The sequence below is a fragment of the Rana temporaria genome, chromosome 8 (genome assembly GCF_905171775.1).
Source record: "Rana temporaria chromosome 8, aRanTem1.1, whole genome shotgun sequence".
Taxonomy (NCBI): Eukaryota; Metazoa; Chordata; class Amphibia; order Anura; family Ranidae; genus Rana; species Rana temporaria.
The window spans coordinates 106906193-106932346 of record NC_053496.1 but is presented as its reverse complement, the minus strand read 5'-3'; the positions used below and the strand labels follow the sequence as shown (position 1 = coordinate 106932346).

Here is a 26154-nt window from a genome sequence, read left to right as displayed (position 1 = left end):
CCTGGAGGTAAGTGGAACCATTGAAGAGAAAGGCATTGGTAGTAAGGATATGTTCAAGTAGTGCAGAAATAAATCTACACAGTTTCCAATTGTGTCTATCCTGTTCCTGTAGGAAATTGGTGATGACTTGTACCCCCTTGGAGTGGGGAATACTGGAATATAAGGCTTCGATGTCAATTGCCACTAGAGTAGACCCAGCCGGGACATTCATGCCCTCAATGATTTTCAAAAGGTCTAGTGTGTCCTTTAAGTAAGACGGTAGACCCATGACATGTGGTCTGAGTTGGCAGTCTATATATTTACTTGCCATTTCGGTGTGGCATCCAATGCCGGAAATAATCGGCCGACCCGGGGGATTTTTGATATTCTTGTGTACCTTAGGCATGGAGTAAAATGTAGGGGTGATTGGCCATTTAACATTTAAATATTCAAATAAATCCTTATCTATTAAGTTATTTTCAAAGGCATCTATAAGTATAGACTGAAACTGGTCTCTAAATTCTGCAATACTCTCGTTTGGAATTTTTTTGTACCATTCCTTGTTGTCAAGGATTTTGTTACACATGGATACGTAGTTGCATTTGTCCATGACAACCACGTTGCCACCCTTGTCTGATGGTTTTACTACTATAGTGTCATTTTTGGCAAGTTTTTGAAGAGCTTCCTGTTGTTGTATTGATAAGTTAGATTTTTTATGTTTTGATTTCAAAAATGGGAAATTTTCAATCTGCTTTTTAGTCTGTTTAAGAAATGCCCATATTGCGGGACTAGTCTGAAGATTGGGAAATTTTTCGGATTTAGCTTTGAATTTATTGGGTTCAGGAATTGACTCTTCATCTTCCTCTTCTAGCGCTAGCTCATCGGGGTCTACTGCTCTTTCGTTCTCATCTAATAACTGTATGAGGATTTTGAGTGCCCTGAAGTCCTGTACTTTGAACCCTTTATATAGATCCTCGTCTCGCCCAATTATTTTACCTCTATCATTATCGAATATAAATTTATAAGTCAGATTGCGGGCAAACAGATGAAGATCTTTCGCTAGTGTAAATTTGTCAATTGATTGGTCAGGACAGAAGCTCAGTCCTAGACGTAAGACCTCTGTTTCAGATGTCGACAGAGGATAAGATGATAAGTTGATAACATCAAAACCTATTGTTTTCTGGGATGATTGAGCATCTATGGTTTGATCATGAATGCGTCTATCTTGCCCAGCTTCATCTGGGAGATTGAAGTGAGGGCCGTGTGAATGGTTCCTAAAGGGAGGTACATCGACGATGTCCTTGTCATCTGGACCGGACCAGCTGAGCTATTAACGGAGTTTATGCAATATATCTCCCAGAATAGATATAATCTGAAATTTACAAGCCAGTCAAGTACTTTCAGTATCCCTTTTTTGGACCTTACACTGATTATTGACCCTAATGGGTTAATACACAGCAATCTTTATCGTAAAGAGACGGCTGGTAATACAATCTTGCACTACTCAAGTGCCCACCCTCGCCCATTGGTGAGAAGCATTCCCTTCGGACAATATCTTAGGATTAGGAGAAACTGTACCAAGGAGGCAGACTTTGAAATTGAATCAAAGGCCTTATATGAGAGATTGCTACTAAGAGGATATAGTAAAAAAGTCTTGAGACAGGCGTACCAAAGGGCAAAACTAAAAACAAGAGAAACCCTAATCTTTGAGCCCAAAAAAAGAGATGCCAACAGTACAACAAAATACATCACGACCTTTAGTGATAATCAAGATGTCTTCCGCCGGATTATAGCCAATAACTGGCATTTTTTGGCGGAGGACCCGATAGTCTCCAAGTATGTGGCAGCACAGCCGGAAATTGTGTTCAGGCGACCTAGATCGATCCGAGATAACCTGGTACATAGCCATTTAAACCATGATTCATCAACCACCAATTTGATAGAACAAAAAGGGACTTTTAGATGTGGCCAGTGTGAACGATGCCCCTGGGTGAAGGAGGGATCAGGATGCCATCTACCTAGGGGAGGCTATCACAAATCCAAAACCTATGCAGATTGCACCACGGTCGGGGTTATCTATTTAGCGACCTGTACCTGTGGTGCATTCTACATAGGGAAAACAAAGAGACCCTTTGCCAAACGCATCCAGGACCACCTTTATTATTTAGAGGCGGGGTTACTTTACACACCTATCTGCAAACACATAGGACTTCATCATAGTTACGACCCCAATTTTATTTCATTCTTTGTGTTGGAGGTGGTCCCACCCCCAGAAAGAGGGGGCAATTTTGACAAAAAAATCCTGCAGCAGGAAACCCGCTGGATCTTTAATCAGAGGGCGACCTACACACCTGGCCTGAATACGGCTTTATCATTTAAGCCATTTCTGTAGGAAGTTAGATTTATATTTGATTATTATTTATTAATTTTTAATGTGTAATCCTTTATTTCTTATCTATCTTGCCCTGCAAGGATTGCTTTCTCACTTATATACAGTAATCATAACATTATTTGGCATCCGTCTGCCACCTAGTGGACACAATTGAGTTTCCTGCTTCTTTAAGGTGAAATGATCTATTATCAAGATCAAGACTGTTCTTCTGTTATTGCCTTTTCCCCTGTTATGGGGATATTACTGTAGGTTTAATATACTATAGCAACTCTTCTTGCTGCACAAGATTTAACTTTTTCATGCATGGTGTTATGCATTACACCATGAAATTTACCCATGCTTACATATTATATCAACTGTGGATGTCAATGCGCTGCCAGAGGAGTAATCTATACACAGCAGTACCCATTGGGAACCACCGGGTGGCGCTGTCTGAGCGGCAGCTTTGGAGTAAGTGAGGCCGTTGATCTGGCTGATCTGGATGTCAGTTCATCCATATAGACTGCGGCGCATGCGCAGTACGGCCGTTTCCGGGCCCATCTGCGCATGCGCGGCTAGTCAGATCAAACGGATGTGATGTCAGGGGTCACTGGACCCTTCACACCCGGGTCACCCTATGGACTTAAGCACCAGCGTGTGTGTTTCTTTCACACACGCCAGGAACCTGGTGACAGAACCTCACCACCAGAGAGGACGCTTAACCTGCACATTGCAATAGGTATGTTGAACCAAGTGCCTTTCCTCCTTTATTACTTTTGCTCCTTATTCCCTGGTTCCTTCTATGTGGCATGTATATGGCTTATTATCTGTGGTGCCATTTTGCAGACCAGGATCTCCCCCACCATATGACTATCTCTCTTTTTGAATAACTGATATGCCCTAGGCTTTCCTTTTGTATTAGGATACCAGCCTCATTATAAAAGATACCTGTTTGTAATTACTTAGTATTTATTGGGTGAGAGATTTTGTGGTTCTGCCATGACGCCCCGGTTTCGCCAAGCCCCACACCAGGGAATGGGGAATAACAATATAATTTCTTTTACTCTGCATTAACTGTGCAGTAATATGTTTTACTATCAATTTAGGTGTGTGACTTCCATATGTATGCCACACCAGGCACTACAGGAGCCTCTGCTTCGTCATAACCTCTCTGTATCCATCACTATGGTCATATAGGAATCTAAGCGTTGCTTAACCACAACAATAGGTATGCTACTTAATAATTGAACCATATCTATTATATATTAATTACTTTTTTTTTCTTTTGGGACTTTCCCTATTTAAGTGTGCTGATGGATAAATTATTTTTCATCAGTAACACCACAGTTATATATTTCTATGACTGTGGTATTAGTTCCCTTATGTGCATATATGTGTGCATATGTATACATATATGCTCTAATATATATGACTCATACTAGCTATTTTTATTATTATTATCTTTTTAGATCTTGTTATCCAATTTGTAACACTGCAACCTATCAAGGGTACGGCCTTACTCAGAACCCTGTGTATCTGACTCCCACAGGGGGTGAAGTTGTTGCCCAGACACGCTTGTGCCCGGTGTATTTTTCCAACTTCCCTTAGTCCTGCTCCGTGTGTATCCACTGGCGTTATTTGACATTCCACAGTTATCGGTGAGCATCTATATGTATATATAATTTTTATGTAATTTTTTTCTTTATGACTAATGAATCACATGAAATGTACACTATATACCCTGTTTAAATTATATGTAACTAATTTATTTTTGTTTACATATTATCAGATAAGAGTATGTCATAGATGTGTGCGGCGCCCAGAAGACGCGTAGTGCGAAACATGTCGGCGACCTGCCCTCTACTCATCTAATTATTGTCACATCTTATCTGCAACAGGGCAATCAATGATTTCTGTCATTGTATTTTTTATTCATTTTGTTTTCGTGTATTTATATTAAATTTTGATACTTTTCTATATATGTGTCTATGTTACATTATTAGCTCACCTACTTCTGACACGAAACACCACAAAAAGTCCTACACTACTGACATGGTTTCATTACCTATTCAGTGCGTTTTTCGCTTTATATTTTAACCACTAAGGACTGGTGTAGTACTGTCAGTGTTGGAAACCAACCACACAAACTCTTTGAAATATTGTTAATGCATACAGATGGCAAAAAAAAACTTTCTTATTCTTTCCAAGTTAAAAAAAAAAAAGTTTGCCTTGGAATTTATTTAAAGTGCACATTTTTCTGTAACATATATGAATTTTTGTCAACGTATACTGAATATTTGTTTCTGTATTTGTTTTGATGAAGGCAACTGATGAAGACTCTCCACCAAACAACCAGCTTACCTACACCATTACAGAGGCTTCAGCATTCCGCAACTACTTTGACATCTCAATTTCTGAAGGCTATGGAGGTGAGTGATGACAATTTACAGATTTTCATATAGCTAAGTGTTTACTGATTTTTTTTTTTTTTTTAGCAAAGTCACAAAAGGACCAATCTAACTACCATTGTAGACACTCTTAATAGCAATAGTGGATGTGTAGGCTGTTTAATTTGCAGAACACACATATAGGGTTTATAATATTTTGATGAAAATGTTACTGTAAGCATTCCTCAGTCATTTGTGTATTAGTTCTAAAGGGAGTACTTAAACTTCAAGCTTAGTTCCCTTAGATTAATCCTGAGCAAAAGGTAGAGGGACTTAAAGGAGAAGTACAGTCAAAGCTCTTTTGGCTGTACTTCTCCTATGGAACACAAGAGCGCAGTTCGTTCTGCACTCCAGTGACCCGTTTTTAGCAGACAGCAGTCTGTCGGCTGAAGTCAAATAGCACATCAAGGCTGAGGAAAAATCACGACAGTGAAATTGGATCTTCCCACATGCCTGGACCGGCAATTGACTCAGCCTCTCAACATATCTGCTGAGAGCCTGAGCCAGCTGCTCCTTCCCCCTCCGCAGCCCAGCACTTCAGTGAGCAGAGAGGGGTGACTGACAGGTACCAGCTTTCTGCTCAGAGAGCTCTGAAAACAGAGAGATCAGCAGTATTAGATTGCTCGGTTCTCAGTGTTAGAGCCGACAGGGGGACAGATGCAGCATCAAACCGATGCTGCATCCACTTAGGCAAGTATGATTGGACACAAAACCCAACCCCATACTTCTCTTTTAATCGCTTGAGGACCGCCGCACGCAGATATACGTCTGCAGAGTGGCAAGGCTGGGCACAAGGGTGTACATGTACGTCCCCTTTAAGAGCCCAGCCGTGAATCACGCAGCGTGCCGGCGGCGGCCTCACGACCCGGTCCTCAGCTCCGTGACCATCCCCACGGGAACAGCGGACCTGATCGCCACCGGTGTCATGTGATCGGTTCACGGAGCTGAAAAATGGGGAGAGGTAAGTGTAAACAAACCTCTCCCCGTGCTTCCTAGTGAGACTGACACTGATCGTCTGTTCCCTGACAGAGGGAACGACAATCAGTGACGTCACACGCTTAGCCATGCCCCCCACAGTAAGAACACTCCCTTAGGGCACACTTAACCCCTACAGCGCCCCCTCCTGGTTAACCCCTTCACTGCCAGTATCATTTTTACAGTAACCAGTGCATTTTTATAGCACTGTTTGCTGTAAAAATGACAATGGTCCCAAAATAGTGTCAAAAGTGTCCGATGTGTCCGCCTTAATGTCGCAGTCACGATAAAAATCGCTGATCGCCGCCGTTACTAGATTTTTTTTTAATAAAAATACCATAAAACTATCCCCTATTTGGTAAACGCTATGAATTTTGCGCAAACCAAACAATAAACGCTTATTGCAATTTTTTTTTTTACAAAAAATATGTAGAAGAATACGTATCGGCCTAAACTGAGGAAAAATAATAATTTTTATATCTTTTTGTGGGATATTTATTTTATCAAAAAGTAAAAAAAATTGAATTTTTTTCAAAATTGTCGCGCAAAAAAATAAAAACCGCAGAGGTGATAAAATACCATCAAAAGAAAGCTCCATTTGTGGGAAAAAAAAGACATCAATTTTGTTTGGGAGACACATCGCACGACCGCGCAATTGTCGGTTAAAGCGTCGCAGTGCCGAATCACAAGAAGGGACCAGGTCCTTTAGCTGCATAATGGTCCGGGGCTTAAGTGGTTAAAAAGGCACGTTTTCTGGCCAATAGCTGTAAAGCAAGGGTAAACAGTGAAGGACCTTCTCTCCATGTTTCTGTCTCACTCTTTATCTCACTTTTGTTCTGTTTATCTATTTTCTCTTCTTACCCTTTTTCTGTCCTTTTATCTCTCTTTAATTCTTTCACTGAAACAGTCCACGATGTCTATTAAACCTTTGGTTTGCTAATGCAGGGCAGGGCCACCAGATAATCTCTTCTGCTCGGTTCTGCTTCTCTAAATGGGAGAGTATATGATGTACTCCCATTCCTCTTTTGTGACATTGTTGGTACTTGGTGATTGGCTCAATCCTGTCACATGTGGCTGGAGGAAAGTCGACGACTCCATGTAAGCTGCAAATTTTTACTTTAGAGCTTAGGAAGGTTTTCCGATTTTTGCTTCAGCACTCCTAATCTCTATACATTTTTATTTTCGTAAAGCAAAACCAAGCTAAGCAGTGGGGGTTTTCACCTCTTTTAAATGCTATTTTAGCTTTAGTAAATCATTTTCCACATAAGAAAAAAACATATGTAAGGAAACACACTGGATTATTTAAAGTCACAATATCTATATTGTATCAGTTATTTTTATTTCTGTCTAATTTTTACCTTTCTTTCAGTTATTACTGTTGTTCGACCTCTGGATTATGAACAAATCCCAAATGGTATCATTACTTTGACGGTTATGGCTAAAGACTCTGGGATACCATCACTGAACAGCTCTGTACCTGTCACAATTGAAGTCTTTGTAAGTATCTACTAATTATTTTTTAATCTGCTGTCTAAAGAACACTTATTACGATTAATTAGGACCCAGTCATATTATTAAAATTGGTTAGTTGAATGAAGTTATAACATTAATAGCTTCTGCTACAATTCGACATAACCATTTAAGAAACAAAATGTTACCCATATGGAATCCATTATCCACAGGAATTATCTAAAATACTGTATTTAAGATTGGATTTTTTTTTTAAGTTTGGAGGTCTAAATGTGTATGTATCAATATACACTTTGGCCCGGATTCAGAGAGACTTACACCGACGTATCAGTAGATACACCGTCGTAAGTCTGAATGTGCGCCAACATATCTATGCGCTCATTCTTAAAATCAGATACGCCTGAATTTTGCCAAGATACAACCGACATAAGTCTCCTACGCCGTCGTATCTTGGGTGCATATTTACGCTGGGGGGCGCTTCCGTTGATTTACGTGTCGAATATGTAAATAAGCTAGATACGCCGATTCACAAACGTACTTGAGTCCGTCGCTGTAATCTACGTCGTTTACGTAAGGCGTTTTTCCGGCGTAAAGTTAAACCACCAAAAAGCTGGTCTAAGTCGTTTAGGACGTCGGAAGTGCCGTCGGATTTGACGTAGTTTAAGTAAGTTGTACGTGAATGGGGCTGGACGTAAGTTAGGTTCACGTCGTACGCATTGAGACGTCGTATCGTAGGGAGTATTTGCGACGTGATTCTAAACATGCGCGCGCATGCGCCGTTCGTTTGGCCATGCATTCACATGGGGTCACGATTCATTTAAATACAACACGCCCACTACCAGCCTACTTTGAATTACAAGGGCTTACGCCGGCCCATTTACGCTACGCCGCTGTAACTTAGGGAGCAAGTGCTTTGTGAATACTGTACTTGCCTCTCTATGTTACGTTGGCGTAGCGCATATGAAATGCGCTACGCCCGCTTAAACATATGCCGCTCTACGTGAATCTGGCTGTTTGTATTTTTATTCAAGATTGGAGGTCTAAATATGTATGTATCTAGAAACACTTGAAAAAATGAATATGTCAGTCCTAGTTTCATAGGTCCTGGTATGGGTGTTGAAATGGTCCTCAAATGCCTCTCTTTCCAGCAACCTGCCTAACCATGTGGCTTGTCATCTTCCCTTCAACTTCGTACCTTCCCCTACCATAGATGTGCATGAAATGGCACAACTGCAAGGAAATAGCCACAGCTAAAAACGTTAGACTTAATACAGTCATATAGCCTTGAAAGTAATCTGTAAATATAAAAAATCTTATGAGTATTTGCTGATATTCTATTTACAGTCTGCCAATACCTACGGTATGTACATGGGTCTTTTGTATTGACTTTATCTATCAATAAGCACATGGTGCCATTTTATTATAGCTGCTCTTCTATATAAACTTTGGGAAATATTTATCAAAATGCAGTGGTGAATGCCAGAGTGTTTACTGATAAAATAAAAAAAAATGGCACAAGTTAAAACAGATTAGGACTCAAAGCTGTGAATAAAAATATTCACTAAATATGACACATGTACTATAAAAGGATCAGGGTTTATCATTAACAAATGTGAGCTCTCAACATTAGGCAAATGGCAGAACAGGAATCTTAAACCAATAAGCACATTGGTGCTTATCTGGCTGGGGAACAGATGAAACATACAGTATGTGGGGTTGGAATTCAGGAGATGCCTGAAGGTGATTAAAGCGGAATGTCAATCTCTCACTTAACATTGACTATTTTTAATTCGTATGCTGCTAGCATTAGTAAATAGATATCAAAGTATAAAAAAATGTTTCTTTAGTTACTTCCTGGTTTCCATGCCTAGGCAAATTATGTCATACATTCCAAGAGTCTTCAGTAAGGCAGGGGCCTTTTCAGCTAAGCACACCTTCTCCTGCCAGTGTTTCGTCATATTCAGTGACCCGTTAGATTTTGTAAAGGTAGTAACGTTCCGTTGCTGCCATCTTGCTACACCCCACACTCCTCCACAGTAAGGGTACAGTGAGAAGGCATCAAGCGAACATCTTGTTACACCTACCAGAGTCTTGCATTTCACACTTATTTTTAACCATAAACTGATCTTATATAGTGAAATTTTTTTTTTTTAAATACGTCAGACTGTTCATGTTAATTTTTCAAAACAGCGGTGTTCTGTTATATTAACAAACCTGTGAGATCAGCAAGCTTGCTGCTGCTTTAAAAATTCAACATCTAAACAGTTAGAGAGATTTTCAAATACTGTGTTACAGTATACAGTTGCAATAAAAAAGTATGTGAACCCTTTTGGAATGATATGGATTTCTGCACAAATTGGTCATAAAACGTCACAAAAAAGTCACAGCAATAGACAATCACAGTCTGCTTAAACTAATAACACACAAAAAATTTAATGTTACCATGTTTTTATTGAACACATCATGTAAACATTCACAGTGCAGGTGGAAAAAGTATAGACTAATGACATCTCCAAGAGCTAATTGGACTCCTGTTGGCTGACACCTCACTCCATTCAATGAGATGAGATGGGAGGTTGTTGGTTACAGCTGCTCTGCCCTATAAAAAAACACACACCAGTTCTGGGTTTGCTTTTCACAAGAAGCATTGCCTGATGTGAATGATGCCTCGCACAAAAGAGCTCTCAGAAGACCTACTATTAAGAATTGTTGACTTGCATAAAGCTGGAAAGGGTTATAAAAAGTATTTCCAAAAGCCTTGCTGTTCATCAGTCCACGGTAAGACAAATTGTCTATAAATGGAGAAAGTTCAGCACTGCTGCTAATCTCCCTAGGAGTGGCCGTCCTGTAAAGATGACTGTAAGAGCACAGCGCAGACTGTCCAATGAGGTGAAGAAGAATCCTAGAGTGTCAGCTAAAGACTTACAAAAGTCTTTGGCATATGCTAACATCCCTGTTAGTGAATCTACGATACGTAAAACACTAAACAAGAATGGATTTCATGGGAGGATACCACAGAGGAAGACACTGCTGTCCAAAAAAAACATTGCTGCATGTTTACAGTTTGCACAAGAGCACCTGGATGTCCCACAGCTGTTCTGGCAAAATATTCTGTGGACAGAAGAAACCAAAGTTGAGTTGTTTGGAAGAAACATACAACACTGTGTGGAGAAAAAGAGGCACAGCACACCAACATCAAAACCTCATCCCAACTGTGAAGTATGGTGGTGGGGGCATCATGGTTTGGGGCTGCTTTGCTGCATCAGGGCCTGGACGGATTGCTATCATCAAAGGAAAAATGAATTCCCAAGTTTATCAAGACTTTTTGCAGGAGAACTTAAGGCCATCTGTCCACCAGCTGAAGCTCAACAGAAGATGGGTGTTGCAATAGGACAACGATCCAAAGCATAGAAGTAAATCAACAACAAAATGGCTTAAACAGAAGAAAATACGCCTTCTGGAGTGGCCCAGTCAGAGTCCTGACCTCAACACGATTGAAATGCAGTGGCATGACCCTAAGAAAGCGATTCACACCAGACATCTCAAGAATATTGCTGAACTGAAACAGTTCTGTAAAGAGGAATGGTCAAGAATTACTCCTGACCATTGTGCACATCTGATCTGCAACTACAGAAAACATTTGGTTGAAGTTATTGCTGCCAAGGGAGGTTCAACCAGTTATTAAATCCAAGGGTTCACATACTTTTTACACCTGCACTGTGAATGTTTACATGGTGTGTTCAATGAAAACATGGTAACATTTAGTTATTTGTGTGTTATTAGTTTAAGCAGACTGTGATTGTCTATTATTGTGACTTAGATGAAGATTAGATCACATTTTATGACCAATTTGTGCAGAAATACATATCATTCCAAAAGGGTTCACATACTTTTTATTGCAACTGTATAAGCTCGGTTTACTGTTAGAAAAAAGTGTGAAATGCAAAACTCCAGTGGGTGCAACAAGATGTCCGCTTGATGCTTTCTCACAAGATGGTGGCGACAGAATGTTACTTCCTTTACAAAATCTGACAGGTCGCCTAATCTGATGAAACACCTGCATGCCTGAGCTATGGGCAGGGGGATTTTAGGAAGTAAATGCTACATAAATAATCTGCCCTTACTCAAGATGGCCACAGCCAGAAATACTAAGGGAGTGATTTCAAAGTGATTTCTCAACAAAATAAAGCACGGAGACATGATTGGATGGGGGAGGTTGCTTTGAATATTTAAAATGCATTAAATAGCATTTTTCATTTGTGGTGTTCAGATAAAGTGTAGTTCCACTGTAAGTTGCAGATGATCAGGAAGCTGATCATTTGCTTCTTGACAAGTTTACACCTGTCCCACCTTTTTTATTTTGTAGTATACTTTTAGCTCTAACAATTGCTTGTAGATCGACAACATGGTACTCGTATTCTGAAATAAATAACTTTATTCTCAATTGATAGGATAACTGAAGGGGTTTCTGTTTAATAAGGAAGCAACTGCCATATGCAAATATTTAATAATATATGATATTTCTGTATTTCACTGGCTGTAGTAAACTCAGGGATAAGTGATAAACCCCTACAAAGAAGTTTATTTAGCCAGTTTGTTGTTGGGCAAATAAAAAAATGCAAATCGTGGCAAAACCGCAGCAAAAAAGGCACTACATACTATCCTGCAGCTTCTCCACTGGAGTCTACTGAACCAAAAACATACTGTTTTGCATTTAAAAAAGTCCCTGTCCCTTTCCAAAAAATGCATCTGCTGAAAAAAGGACAGATGTGAACATGTTCCATAGGAAACCATGTTAAATGGACTTGAGTGCATTTCTGAAAAAAAGCACAAAAAAACGCATAGTTGTGAACTAAGCCTAAGGCTGGATTCACACCTATTCTTGCTATACCTATTTATTCTTGCAGATTTGCACTACAGAACGTGTTCCATAGGAAACCATGTTAAATGGACCATAGTGCAAATCTGCAAAATGCAAAAAGCACTAAAAATGCATAGGTGTGAATCCAGCCTTAAATGGACTGTAGTGCGTTTCTGTAAAAAGCAATAAAAAATGTATAGGTGTGAACCGAGCTTTAGACATGCATCACATTGAGGAAAAAGTAAGGAAATTTAAGGTTTTAGGCTTGGTTCACACAGATGCAATGGCAACATAGTACGATTTTGCCTGTGACTTTTTTCCAACTTGATCCGACTTGGATGCTATTTAGGAGCATGTACAAGGGCTGAAATTGCACCCAAGTCGGACCAAAGTAGTGCAGAAACATTTTTAAAGTTGGAGTGACTTGTGTAGTATCAGCTAAGATGGCTCTCATTGGGAAACCTTGAATTTGACATATCATGAGACTTGGGGTCTCACAAGTCAGATCCCATGTTGCAGCAGTGTGAACCGAGCCTGAAATGCAACATACAAATACTGTAATGCCCTGTACACACAACTGGTTTTCCCGTCGGAATAAACTCTGATGGTTTTTCTGACGGAATTCCGCTTAAGCTGTCTTGCATACACACGGTCACACCAAATTCCGTCCGGCAAAAACGCGGTGACGTACAACACTACGATGAGTTGAGAAAATTTAAGTTCAATGCTTCCGAGCATGCGTCGACTTGATTATAAGCATGCATGGTTTTTAGTCCATCGGAAATTGCATCCAGAGATTGTTCTCTATCTAATTCTGTTGGAACTTCCGACAGAAAAAGTCAGATTGGGGCATACACACGGATGGAATATCCAATGAAAAGCTTCCGTCTGACTTTTTCCATTTCCATTTTCCATTTTTCCAACTCTCTGATGCTCTCCAACACGCACACCCAGAGAGTCACTGGTGCCACGTACAGTTGCCTATACAAGTTAACCACTTCCTGACGGCCGTACAACTTTATACGGCCGCAGGGTGGATGCCAATTTCCGGGAGGCCGTCTATACACGGGATATTTATTACAGCAAAAATTAAAAAAAATCTTTATTCAAAATGTTTGCTCTTTTTCTGTTCATAGTGCAAAAAATAAAACGGTGATCAAATAACATCAAAAGAAAGCTCTATTTGTGGGGGGGGGAGGGGATACGCAAATTTCGTATTGGGCACAGCATTGCATGACCGCGCAATTGTCCATTAAATCGACGCAGTGCCAAATTGTAAAAAGTGCTCTGGTCAGGAAGGGGGTAAAATCTTCCGGGGCTGAAGAGGTTAAAAGAGAAGTATGATTAAAGCTCTATTGGTCATACTTCTCTTTCAGGTCACAGTATTGCATTTACGTTTACCTTTGCTCTTCTGTGACCAAGAATCAGCCAACAGCGGGCTAAAGCCTGCTGTCAGTTAACGTCACAGAGCCTTTCCAGGCTCACATTGTCAGGATCCACCCAGAAACCTGATCATCAGTGGGCTCAGCCTCTCAGGGCACCACTGAGTGTATGAGCCAACCTTGAGCTCCAGTGAGCACTGGATGGGCAGAGCAGAGAGCTGGTGACTGACAGTCACCACTCTGTTCAGAGCTGGCTGAGAATTGAGTGATCAGTGGTCATGTGTTAGTTCAGTTCTTAGGCTTAGAGCCAACAGGGGACAGCTACCGATGCTGCGGCAGGGAGGTAAGTGTACTGCATAATTCTGCTCAAAAAAGATCTCAAAGACTGGGATACTTATCCGTTTTTATTGCTAAAAATGACTATAACAGCATCAAATAATTACTAACAGCCAGTCAACACAGACCTATGTTGGTGGGCCTTGTGAAATCAAGTAGAAAACAAAGGTAGTGAAAGCTCTACAGTCTAAACAAATGTTTGAATCTTTTTCCAGGCATAGCAGGTTATAACCAGTGAAAAAGTCTATGTAGCATTGATTAATAGTCAGTGTGGTGAGAAAAACCAGCACAAATGAGCAGGCACAATTCGACATCCTGTTAACTGCATCTCATTAAACTGAAATTGATCTTGCAACATTTCAAGAGGAAAAATAATAAACACCTGGCCTTACCGATAATACTATACAAAGTACTGAACTCAAGTAATGTTAATACAACAAGAAAATATGCTGTCCTTAACCACTTTTACCCCTTTCTGCCCAGGCCACTTTTCACCTGATAGGTGGCATGGATTGGCACTGATAGGCGGTACTGATGGTCACTGATATATTTAAGCTTGCTGAGAGAAGGTGGTGGAGAGAGGAACAGTGGAGAAAGCAGCAGCCTAAGTGATGCATTTCTGAATTATTTTAGTCCTCGCCGCCCAGGGCTGTCGGCTTCCACATCCCATCGGCAGCATCTGCATTACATGGTGAACGAGTATCTAGTGGCAAAAACAGAGATGGAGAGCTTACTTACGATCCACTGGCTTACTGGGTCATGAGAATAGACCCCTGGCCAGAACTTGTTCATTATGCTACTGAGCTGCTGGGCTGCCCTGCATCCAGAGTGCTTTCTAAATGGGCATTTAGTGCTGCTGGAGGTTTTGTTACTGATCATAGACTCCGTGGACCGTCTGACTTTTATCAAAATGAATCAGTCCTGGATTACCAGCAGCTATGAGGTCCCTGATGCTGATTTAGTATTTTTGGGATGTCAAAACTCTGCAGGACTTCTAGGCTGTCTAGTGTGTGGGTGTTAATTTCATCTGGAAGAATGTTTTTGGTGTAAGTTTCATGGGCACAATTAACACCCAAATACCAATTTTTACGCACCTGTTTGACAGGTGCATATCATTAAAAATGTTGACAGCAAGGTCCATTCTTGCTTTCATCAAGAGTACCTCTATAGGGTTATGGTCTGAAGGCACCACCAAAACCCAAAGAACAATTTTTCCACACCCGTTACGGAAGTAGAAATCCAAGGCCCGTGGTAGAGACACCAGAATTTATCAACAAAAAAACTCTAATCTTGTTCCCCGTGCACTACATTGTGGCCTCGTCACACAGACTGGCTCCCCAAGTCATTGTTTACAAAATAAAGAAAGCTTGTAGGGAAAATAATTTTTGTTGGGCTTTATAAATACATTTATTACTGCAGCAGCTTCTATACATAGTACAAATGTGTCATTTTACAGGTGGACTAAGGGAACTTCCCAGGCACTATATTGAAAGGAATTTTTCATTTTTATACTTTCACTTTAAGCATCAATAAATCACTGCTCATTTAAAAATTATGTTTTTTTTCATTGATACATGGGCCCCAGGGCAGTCCCCGGATCCATATAACCACTGTATGCCCAATTACTTGCATATAAGCCTTCAAAATATGCACTTTTGATTTTTCCACGTTCAGGTCCTATAGACTTCAATAGGGTTAATTTTTCGGTTCAAAACTTTCCAGATGTTTGAAAGTTCTGGTGCGAACCGAACAGGGGGCTTACCGTTTCACCTGAGATCCTAATTGCAATATATTTTCAAAACTAGAGTCAGTAATATGTCAGTTTCAGATGTTTTCTTTATTTGTTTAAATGTTAGTGAACATTCTATGGCCCGGATTCACAAAGCACTTGCGCCGACGTATCTCGAGATACGCCGCGTAAGTGCAAATATACGCCGTCGTATCTGTGCGCCGTGCCCACAAAACTAGATACGCCTGAAAATTGGCTTCATCCGACCGACGTAACTTGCCTACGCCGGCGTATCGTGGGCGCATATTTACGCTGGACGCATGTGGCGCTCCCATTGATTTTCTATTCAAATATGCAAATGAGGGAGATACTCCGATTCACGATCGTACTTGCGCCCAGCGCAGGCTACGACTGGTGCGGGCAAGTTGTATGTACGGCGTAAAGTTATGCCCCATAAAAAAGGTGTAACTCAGCAGCATCCATGCAAAGGGCTGCACCAGGGAACACAAGCCAGCGTATTTTACGTAGTTTACGTTGTACGTGAATAGGGCTGGGTGTAGGTTATGTTCACGCCGTAGGCAGTGATCCGGCGTATCTTAAGCAGTTGTTCCGACGTGATTGTGAGCATGCTCACTGAAACGCGCCCACGGGACGGCACATGCGCAGTTGGCAATACGTATCTGTCGGGCGCTCTGCCCATCATTTGCATGGGGTCACGCCTCATTAGCATGGCTCGCGCCCACTTCCACTTACGCCAACTTACGCCTGAGAAACCCAGCGCAGATTTGGGAGCAAGTGCTTTGTGAATTCAGTGCTTGCCTCTCTGCGCTGCGTAGTGTAAAGGAGATACGCTACGGCGGCATAAATATGCGCCGATGTCTGTGAATCCGGGCCTGTATGTGGATGGAGGACACAAAACCGTTGTCAATGCAGTCCATTATAAATCCTTAGCCTATTGTCAGAACGTTGTTTTTCTAGCTTGAAACTAGTCTTTAGCTGCACTTTTTTGCAGTATATACATTTATAATCCAGGTAGTAATAATCTCGTATTTCTAAATCAGCTTCTGATAATATCGCTTGACTTCTCCTAACCATTCAGTGAACGCAATTAATTTGATCTGACAAAAGCTTGGGGAATAGAAACATTTGACCTTCAGAAGCTGGCTCATGCGACAACAGAAAGCGTAACTGGCCATAAAATCACAGCACGACCTCGGGGAGAAAATACATTTGTCGCAGAAATAAGCCCTTGCATTTGCAAGGAAATTGTTGACTTTCTTTTGTGCTTCTTCAACTGAGACAAATTAACAGTGCAAAATTGAAATTAAATAGGTAGGTGGAGATAATGCAGTAGACAAGGGAGATTTAGTTGTAGTCTTAATACCTCCCCCAAGTGCTGTTTGAAGAGCAAATCATTTCATTTTAAAGTCCTGACTTGAAAAGGTCACTGGTAATTTTTTTTAAACTACTTTTTGTAGATGTCAAATAACTTTTGTTCAGCCTTTCTGACCAAAGAAATTCTTAAACCATGTTTTTCAACTTAATTTAAAGAGACACTGGCACGTGTTTATTAACCAGTTCCCTACCGAGCCATAATAATATGATGTCGGCAGGAACTGTGGGCCAGATTCACGTAGAAATGGGCTACGCTGCGGTGGCGTAACGTATCCCATTTACGTTACACTGCCACAAGTTTACAGCGTAAGTGCCTGATTCACAAAGCACTTACCTGTAAACTTGCGGTGGCATAGCGTAAATCCGCCCGGCGCAAGCTCGGGGGCGGGGACCATTTAAATTAGGCGCGTTCCCGCGCCGAACGTACTGCGCATGCTCCGTCCCTAAAATTTTGTGACGTGCATTGCGCTAAATGACGTCGCAAGGACGTCATTGGTTTCGACGTTAACGTAAATGGCGCCCATCGCCATTCACGGGCGACTTATGCAAACGACGTGAAATTTAAAAATTTGACGCGGGAACGACGGCCATACTTAACATTGGTTAGACCACCTAAAGGGCATGCTTAGTTTTACGCGACGTATCTCTACGGAAACGACGTAAATTTAGAGCGACAGGCAAAGTGGACGTTCGTGAATCGGCGTAACTAGTAATTTGCATATTCTACGCCGACCGCAATGGAATCGCCACCTAGCGGCCGGCCTAGAATTGCAGCCTAAGATCCGACGGTGTAAGTCACTTACACCTGTCGGATATTAGGGCTATCTATGCGTAACCTGATTCTATGAATCAGGCGCATAGATACGACAATCGTATCTCAGAGATACGACGGCGTATCAGGAGATACGCCGTCATATCTCTTTTGTGAATCTGGCCCTGTGTGTCTATCAGAGTGGACGTCATATGACGTCCTGTGCATTGCGGCCGCTAGGGGGTGAACGCCCGCGGCAAAGCTCACGACCCGGTGCGCGTGCCTGGCGGTTGCGATGTCCGCCGGATAAACACACAGATCCACCTCCTGTCAGAGGTGAGGAGACCGATGTGTGTTCCCAGAACAGAGGAACACAGATCGATCTCCTCCCCTTGTGAGTCCTCCTGCCCCTACAGTTAGAAATCACTCCCAGGGAACATATTAACCCCTTCAGCGCCCCCTAGTGTTAACCCCTTCCCTGCCAGTCACATGTACACAGTAATCAGTGCAGTTTTATAGCACTAATCACTGTATAAATGTGAATGGTCCCAAAAATGTGTCAAAAGTGTCCGATATGTCCGCCGCAATGTCACGGCTACAATAAAAATCGCAGATCGCCGCCATTACTAGTAAAAAAAAAAAAGAATAAATAAAAATGCCATAAATCAATCCCCTATTTTGTAGACGCTATAACTTTTGTGCAAACCAATCAATATACGCTTATTGCAATTTTTTTTTTTTACCAAAAATATGTAGAAGAATACATATCGGTCTAAACTGAGGTCTAAATTGTTGCTCTTCTTTTGTTTATAGCGCAAAAAATAAAAACCGCAGAGATGATCAAATACCACCAAACGAAATCTCTATTTGTGGGGGGAAAAAAATAAAGATTTCATTTGGGTACAGTGTTGCATGACCGCGCACTTGTCATTCAAAGTGCAACAGCGCTGAAAACTAAAAATTGGTCTGGGCAGGAAGGGGGTGAAAATGCCCTGTATGGAAGTGGTTAAAGGGTTTTTAAAGTGGTTGTAAACCCACTTGTTGGACTTCTACCTATAGGTAAGCCTAGAAGAAGGCATAGTATGCGATGCATTTACAGGCTGTACAGCTGATTAAAGAGGAGGTAAAACCCATCAGGATTTACTTACTCTTTAAAGGTACACATTTTTTTCCCCTTAATGCATTCTATGCATTAAGGTGAAAAACAATCTGAGGATTAGCGGCCCCCCCGTTTACTTACCTGACCCCTTGAAAGTCCCACCCCATGAACATTCTGGCTTCTCTACTCATTCTTTCGATGATTGAAAGCAGCACAGCCATTGGCTCACGCTGCTGTCAATCACATCCAATGACGTGGCATGCTGGGGGGGGCGGGGGCTGAGTGATACAGTGAGCGGCCATAGCCGCCGGCTGTATCACAGGAGCACAACCGCAAGAACTGACCACCATGCAAGCTCGCTCGCATTAAGGTGGTTAGTTCATGCGGGGAGGAGCCGAGACAGCCACCGAGGGACCCCAGAAGACCAGGTTCGGGGCCACTCTGTGCAAAAGGCGCTGCACTGTGGAGGTAAGTATGACATGTTTGTTTTAAAAAAAAATTCTACCTTTACAACCCCTTTAAGGGCAAAGTTACAGTTTCTCCTGAAAGGCATTCTGCCCCCCCTCCCCCCACAAAGCAATACTGACCCATCTGTGCGCCATTTCTGCCTCCCCACTCTTTTGCTCTAACGTAGTAGGACTTTCAGGTATAGGAGGGCATGTGGCCATCTTCATGCAACAGTACTTAAAGTGTCATTAGACCCACAACTTTAAAGACTGTCTGTACATGCTGTTAATTCTCACTCAATCATTATAGGATTATTTTGTTTGTGTTCTGTGTACCCGCTGCAGCCTGAGATTGCATAGACCAGCCATTGCCACATCTACCGAGCATGCTCCAGTTTTAGTTCCCTTCTAAGCCATCCTTGTCCTCCTTTTTCTTATCTGTGTAGCCCATGTGACTATAGAGTCACACATATGGGTGTATACACTCTGGATAAAAGACTGCCCACTCACTCACTCCCTCCTCCACCTCCACTAAACAGCTAAACAAAATTGGGATTGAATATTACATATTGATTGATGAAGACATCACTTTCCAGTAATTCTAAGCACATACAAACAATATACATAGATGTTTATTTACTAAAGCTGGAGAGTGCAAAACCAGGCTCACTTCTGCATAGAAACCAATGAGCTTCTAACCTCAGCTTGTTTAATTCAACTTTAGCATTAAAACCTAGAAACTGATTGGTTTCTATGCAGAAGTGAGCCTGATTTTGCACTCTCCAGCTTTAGGAAATAAACCCCATTGGCTAAAGCAGGGGTGCCCAACTTTTTGAAGAGCGAGGGCCACTTAAGCAACTTGGTAACCAGTCGAGGGCCACAATGAGCGAAGCGGGCGGATGAAAGGTCACGGCTACTCTATAGGCACTCCGATCCGCCCAGATGAAAGGAGACATATTCAATTCTGTTTTTCGTGGGGTGCAGCCTAGTGCACCTGTGTCTATCCTGCGGGTTAGCTGAACTTTGCCATAGACTCCACCTGTGGCAAAAGCCGGTGCTGTAGAGGAAGCATCAGCTTTTGGGGCCCTACTCCGTGGTCGCTTTCTTCCTCTACCACCAGCTTCATTCACAACACTGATGCTGTGGTAAGGTGGGTTGGCAACCTGCGATCTGGGCTTGCCAACCCACCATTCCAGAGCAGGGGGCCAATGGTTGGTCACCCCTGGACTAAAGGATATCTTTGTATTTTTCCTCTGTATTGCAAAGTTTTTTTTTTTTTTTTTAACATGTTTTGGAAAATACTTTTTGTTTTTTTACACACATGGTATTGAACATTGTTTTACTTTTATATGATACTTTATTTGTTGATGGTTTATATAGGTTTCCCTTTGTGTCTGTATAACTGTGCTAGCAGCTTTTTATCTTTTTCTGTTTGACATTTTTGAAACACTCTTTCTAGGGCAGAATTATACACGCTTAAAAAAATGAATAAAATGTTGCCATAAATTTTGTCCGAAATGTATTCTGCTACATGTGTTCTGTAAAAAAAAAAAAAAAATCACAATTAGCATATATTAATTGGTTTGCGTGAAAGTTATAGCGCCTACAAATGATGGTGTATATACAGTATACTGGAATTTTTTATTTATTTTTTATACAAAAGTTCACAGTTATACAAAACTCATTACTTAAATAAATGCTTCTTCTCCTATATATCAATTAGGGACCTTAATTATTATTATAACACATTTATTAATTCCTTTCTTTCTTTCCCCTAGTCTTCTTCAGGAGTTTACTTAGTTCTCTCTCCTGCTTCTCCTGCTCCTCCCGCCCCCTCCTTGGGCATATTTTTTATCATTTTTACTGAGGACCGAAATTCTTCCCACTTTTTTTATGTACCCTTCTTCCCTTGTCTGTCTTTCCATATATTGTATTTTTTGTATACACATCTATTATAGATATTCTTGCTGCCAAACCAGTAGTTCTCATCTCATCCATCGGTACCTGACCTCATTGGCTACTTATGACAGTTTCTTTTGAAATAATATTTAAATGACAGTTTTGAGTTTTGTGTAAGAAGTTTTACAGGAGTAAAATATAACTAAGTAGCATAAAAAACATGTATACATAGAGTACTGCAAACTAACCATTTAAGGACTGCTCTATACTGCTACAGGATGGCCCTCTTGCGTAGAATCACGTTAATATACGTGATTTTGCACAACCGCCTTAACCGTTAGCTCCGACTGACGTTCGTCTTAGTACGCCATCGGATCTTAGGTGCATATTTAGGCTGGCCGCCAGGTGGCGCTTCCGTTGATTTCCGCGTAGAGTATGCAAATTAGATTAGATACGCCGATTCTCAAACGTACGTCCGCCCGGCACAATTTTTTTACGTCGTTTACGTAAGGCTTTTTTCGGCGTAACGTTACCCCTGGCTCTGAGGCGTACGCAATGTTAAGTATGGACGTCGGGACAGCATCGAATTTTCCGTTGTTTGCGAATATGACTTTGCGTAAGTTACGTTCACGCCGAAAGCATTGACTATTTGCGACGTGATTTCGTGCATGCGCACTGGGATACGTCCACGGACGGTGCATGCGCCGTTCGTAAAAAGCGTCAATTACGTGGGGTCATACTAGATTAACATACAACACGCCCACTCCAAGCCTACTTTGAATTACGCGGGCTTACGCCGGCAGATTTACGTTACGCCTGCCTGCATATGGGAGCAAGTTCTTTGTGGATACCCTAGGAGTCACTCTGATTTACGGTGGCATAGCGCATTAGAGATGCGCTACGCCCGCCTAAATATACGCCCGTTTTTGTGGATCTGGCCCCCAATGTTCAAATCGAACTTACGTTTGACATCGGGCTCACCCCTAGTCTCCAGGTGGGTCTGCTGGAAAATCCTCAATCTATCCCTCCTCCCCAGGAACATCTCCCTGACCAAAGTGTGTGTTTCCCTGTCTATACACACTCCACACTGTGGGTGTGTCAGCAGGAGGCAGAGAAACAGCAGCACACTAATCTTTGAAATAGGAAAGCAGACAGACCGACAGGATCAACAAGTATTTCACACAGAGGAAGCAATGCAAAGAATACTTTTTTATATAAGTACATGGTACAACAGACACGTATCAGAAATATTTGAGTAATGTACACTTTAAATTTTAGCAATTGTTTACTAAAAATATTTTAAATTAAGAATATCGTTGGAGCTATCAAAAAGCAGGTTTATGCTCTCTTGCCAGTAAACAAGCACCCTGGGTATGTATGTATTTTGCAGTGTATTACAGACCTGGAATGACAGGGCCGTTTTAGTATGTTTCTATGCCGTCGAACTGCAATCTTGAATGAAAAAATAAGCTTCAATTCTAATCTTGGATTGCTGTACCCTCACATTAATGATTCACAGGATTAGCACATCTACATGAAGCGTGTCGGTACAAGTCCTAATCTGTCATAATCAAATAAAACTGTGAAACAGACCATATTACTATTTTTATCTGGAGAAACGACTCAAGCACTCCCTTTTTTCGCTTTATTTTCAGTCTTTAATCACTGCAGTTTAGCATCTTTAATTTATTTGCATAGAAAATCAGTGACACATTTTTCGCTCTAACAGATTATCTCTGATGTCTTTTTGTCGGCTGGAGGATGCAGTTTGTCACACCATAATAAAATACACACACACTGGCTAGATTTGCAGTTAATAGGGACTGAAACCTAAGACGAGTGATGACATTTTAAGGATCATCTTGGCATAGATGCAATTTATAATTAAAAATATTAGAAAGAAAGATGGAGAGCAAGTTGAAATGGTGGTTTTGCAGAGCAATGCAATATGGCAAGAACACTTATAGTCTCCATTGTGAAAGTTTATGACAGGGTGACCATGCAAGAAAACAATTGGAAGAAAGTGACAGGGCATTGTCATCCTCTAACAGGAAGCCCCTGCACAAGACATGTTGGCAGGATTACCAGATCACATTTTAATTAAATCTCCAGATTTAAAAAAAATTAAAACTACTTTTCAAATTACAGTAGCATGTTAAATCCTTTAGGAGGTTTTAGCAAAATAGTTTTTTTTTTTTAAATTAAAAAGATTCATGACTAACTGTCCTTCAAAGCTAGGTAAACCTACTGTAAAACTTGTGTTGTCTGATTTCCTTTAGATTTACCAAAACCATATAGTGCAAGGGCCTGCCTGATTACATACAACTTGAAACTCTTAAAGTGGTTGTTAAGACACTCTAACCTGTATACACCACCAGCACTGCCTCCTATTGTAGTATCCCCCTCTATGTGTGATTTATAAAAATAAATGCTGCAAATACCTAATTTCACAGCTGAGATTGCGATCACATGACCAGGCAGCTTTCTCCTTTCTTCTTCTCTAAGATGCAGTGGGCGGGGCTGAGATTCCTCTGCTGATGTCAATCTGGAGGGGAGGATGAGGAGGAGGGGAGGAGAGCTGGCTGGTCATGTGATCACAATTTCAGCTCTTAAATTAGGTATTTACAGGATCAGCCAGACTTTTTAGGTGTTACAGGGGGTCAAATGACACAGGACAAGCACTGTGTCATATAACATGCTTTAAGTTTTTTTTTTTTTTTTTGGGGGGGGGGGTTACAAACGCTTTAAGGTTTGACCTCATATTATATGGTTTTGGTAAATTTGAAGGAAATATTTTTACAGAAAATTGTATAGTGTGTATCCAGCTTTACTTCCTTAATTTCATTTGATACATGTTATGTGTCTCTTGTTTTTTTTTTTTTTTATTACTGGATTTTGTAGAAACGAAAGCTTATTTCTCCCTAAATGGGTTAGAGCAGTGTTTCTCAACTCCAGTCCTCAAGGCACCCCAACAGGTCATGTTTTCAGGATTTCCATTATTATGCACAGGTGATTTGACCAGTTTCACGGCATTAACTATTACCACGGCCGTTTTATCTGAGGGGATTTCCTGAAAATATGACCTGTTGGGGCGCCTTGAGGATTGGAGTTGAGAAACACTGGGTTAGAGGGTTAGGTTTACATTCCCACTCGGAAGATATATATGACAGAACAACTTTTTCTCTTACTTTTGTTTTTTGGAAACACCAGACATGTGTACTTTGGCTCACTTACTAGACCCAAAAGTTCAAAATCACAAGCTATACACCACAGAGACAGAGTAAGCTTTTAAAGAAAGGAGAATAGCCATTCACCAGTAGGGGGTGGGCAGTAGGGCTGCAGCCTAAACAGTGTAAGTTTTCAGAGCACTTACACCACTGTGCAGTTTTAGGATAGACTGAAGTCCCCATTTTTTTTTTTTTTTAAGCCTGATACTCTTTTGAAGTGGCCGACCTCCTTTGTCTCTAGGTGGCCGCAGTGTTTTGCAAGCTGTAAATCATTATTAGACATTTGTTTCAGTATAAATCAAAACTCAGGCGCAATTGTCGTTTTTCAGAGGTATTCGAATCTCCAAATCAAATGAAATTAATTTGTTTAATTCAGATCCAAAATAACAAATACTGAATCACCCTAACTGATTCAGGTTCCATTTTGTTTTTATGTTGCATTAACATTTTTTCTTATTATAAAAAATGCACTACATATAAAATGTAAATATATTGCAAAAAATACACTAAGGTATAAATGTGAAATATGAGGATTCCTACGTACTGTGGTTGGGTTGGATGGAAATGGATCCATCAGAAGCTCCAAATCATAACATGACAAATGAATCCGAACTTATTGTGTTACATTCGTTACGTTATGATTCAGATATTTTTTTTTTTGTTAGGTTTTCCAAGTAACAAAATATCAGAGACAGATGCATGGTATGGGGCCAGAAGATCCAAAGTTATAAACCTTAGTTACAATGCAGGCGTTTATCAGATATAGGGACCCAAACAGGGTCAAAGGTGGGGAGGGAGGGGGGGGGGAATAAAAAGGAAGGGATGTGGGAAGGAAAGCACTTTTACCCATGTGTAATAAACTGGCATAGTAGAATATCTGAGAAACGGTGAACAGTTGGAGATTCTGATGGTTCCACCGTCATCCAACCCAAACAGAGAGCATAAGAAATCTCTCAAAATAACAAAATTACACCTTAAAATGAATATAGGCAATCTTCCAAAATAACTTCCAAAATTACAAATCGATTTGGATTAACGAATATACGAAACAAAACCAAATGTACAAAAGGAATTCCCAAAAACGGTTCATTGTAACATAACAAATATGGTGAAACAAAAATATTAAAGCCTCGTACACACGATCGGATTTTCCGACAGGAATTGTGTCACGACAGGCCGTTGGTGGAAAATCCGACCAGTTATACGCCAAAAATCGTCGGATTTTCAGTGGACAATGGTATGTTGCCGTATTTTCTGTACACAAGTCGATCGGCTTTACTTAATAAACAAATCTGAAACAATTGTCCATTGTACACATCTCTAGTTCTTACGTACAACAGGTAACAACCCTACTGGTAATTCTCATCTCCAGTGGTGCTCTTTTGATGCATTAGAATTTGTATGATGTGTTTTTTTTCCCCCATTATCCAGGAGTGATTGATTGGTAAGAGGATAATTCAATGGTGGCTGTATCACTCAAAAATATACACACAATACATCTCATATTTGTTGCTCAGATGCAATGGCAAAATGTTTCTGGGCAAAGCACTTTAAAAAACATATTTTAACACTGAATTCTTCACTGACCAGAACTGTGTTTGACGGAAAACAAGTAGCAACTAGCCCTCAATCTCATAGAATATCCAGGCTCAAACTTACCGACCAATCAGCAACCAACCAAAAAGCCCTCAATCTCCTTACTCGTCTTTTACCATTTTCAGTTTCCTCGCCTGACTTTGACTCTGAAATTATCCTTATCTAACTGCTGTTGGTTTCTTAGTTTTGTG

At 40.9% G+C, this 26154-nt stretch overlaps 1 protein-coding gene across 1 annotated transcript in view; it reads left to right on the top strand.

Annotated features, from left to right (window-relative positions):
- LOC120910430 (cadherin-23-like) overlaps positions 1–26154 on the top strand; it is a 245796-nt gene that overhangs the window by 15417 nt on the left and 204225 nt on the right. The window contains exons 4-5 of the mRNA XM_040322190.1: positions 4674–4779; positions 7142–7269. Of these exons, the coding sequence (XP_040178124.1) occupies positions 4674–4779; positions 7142–7269 (234 nt within the window). The remainder of the gene's footprint in view (positions 1–4673; positions 4780–7141; positions 7270–26154) is intronic.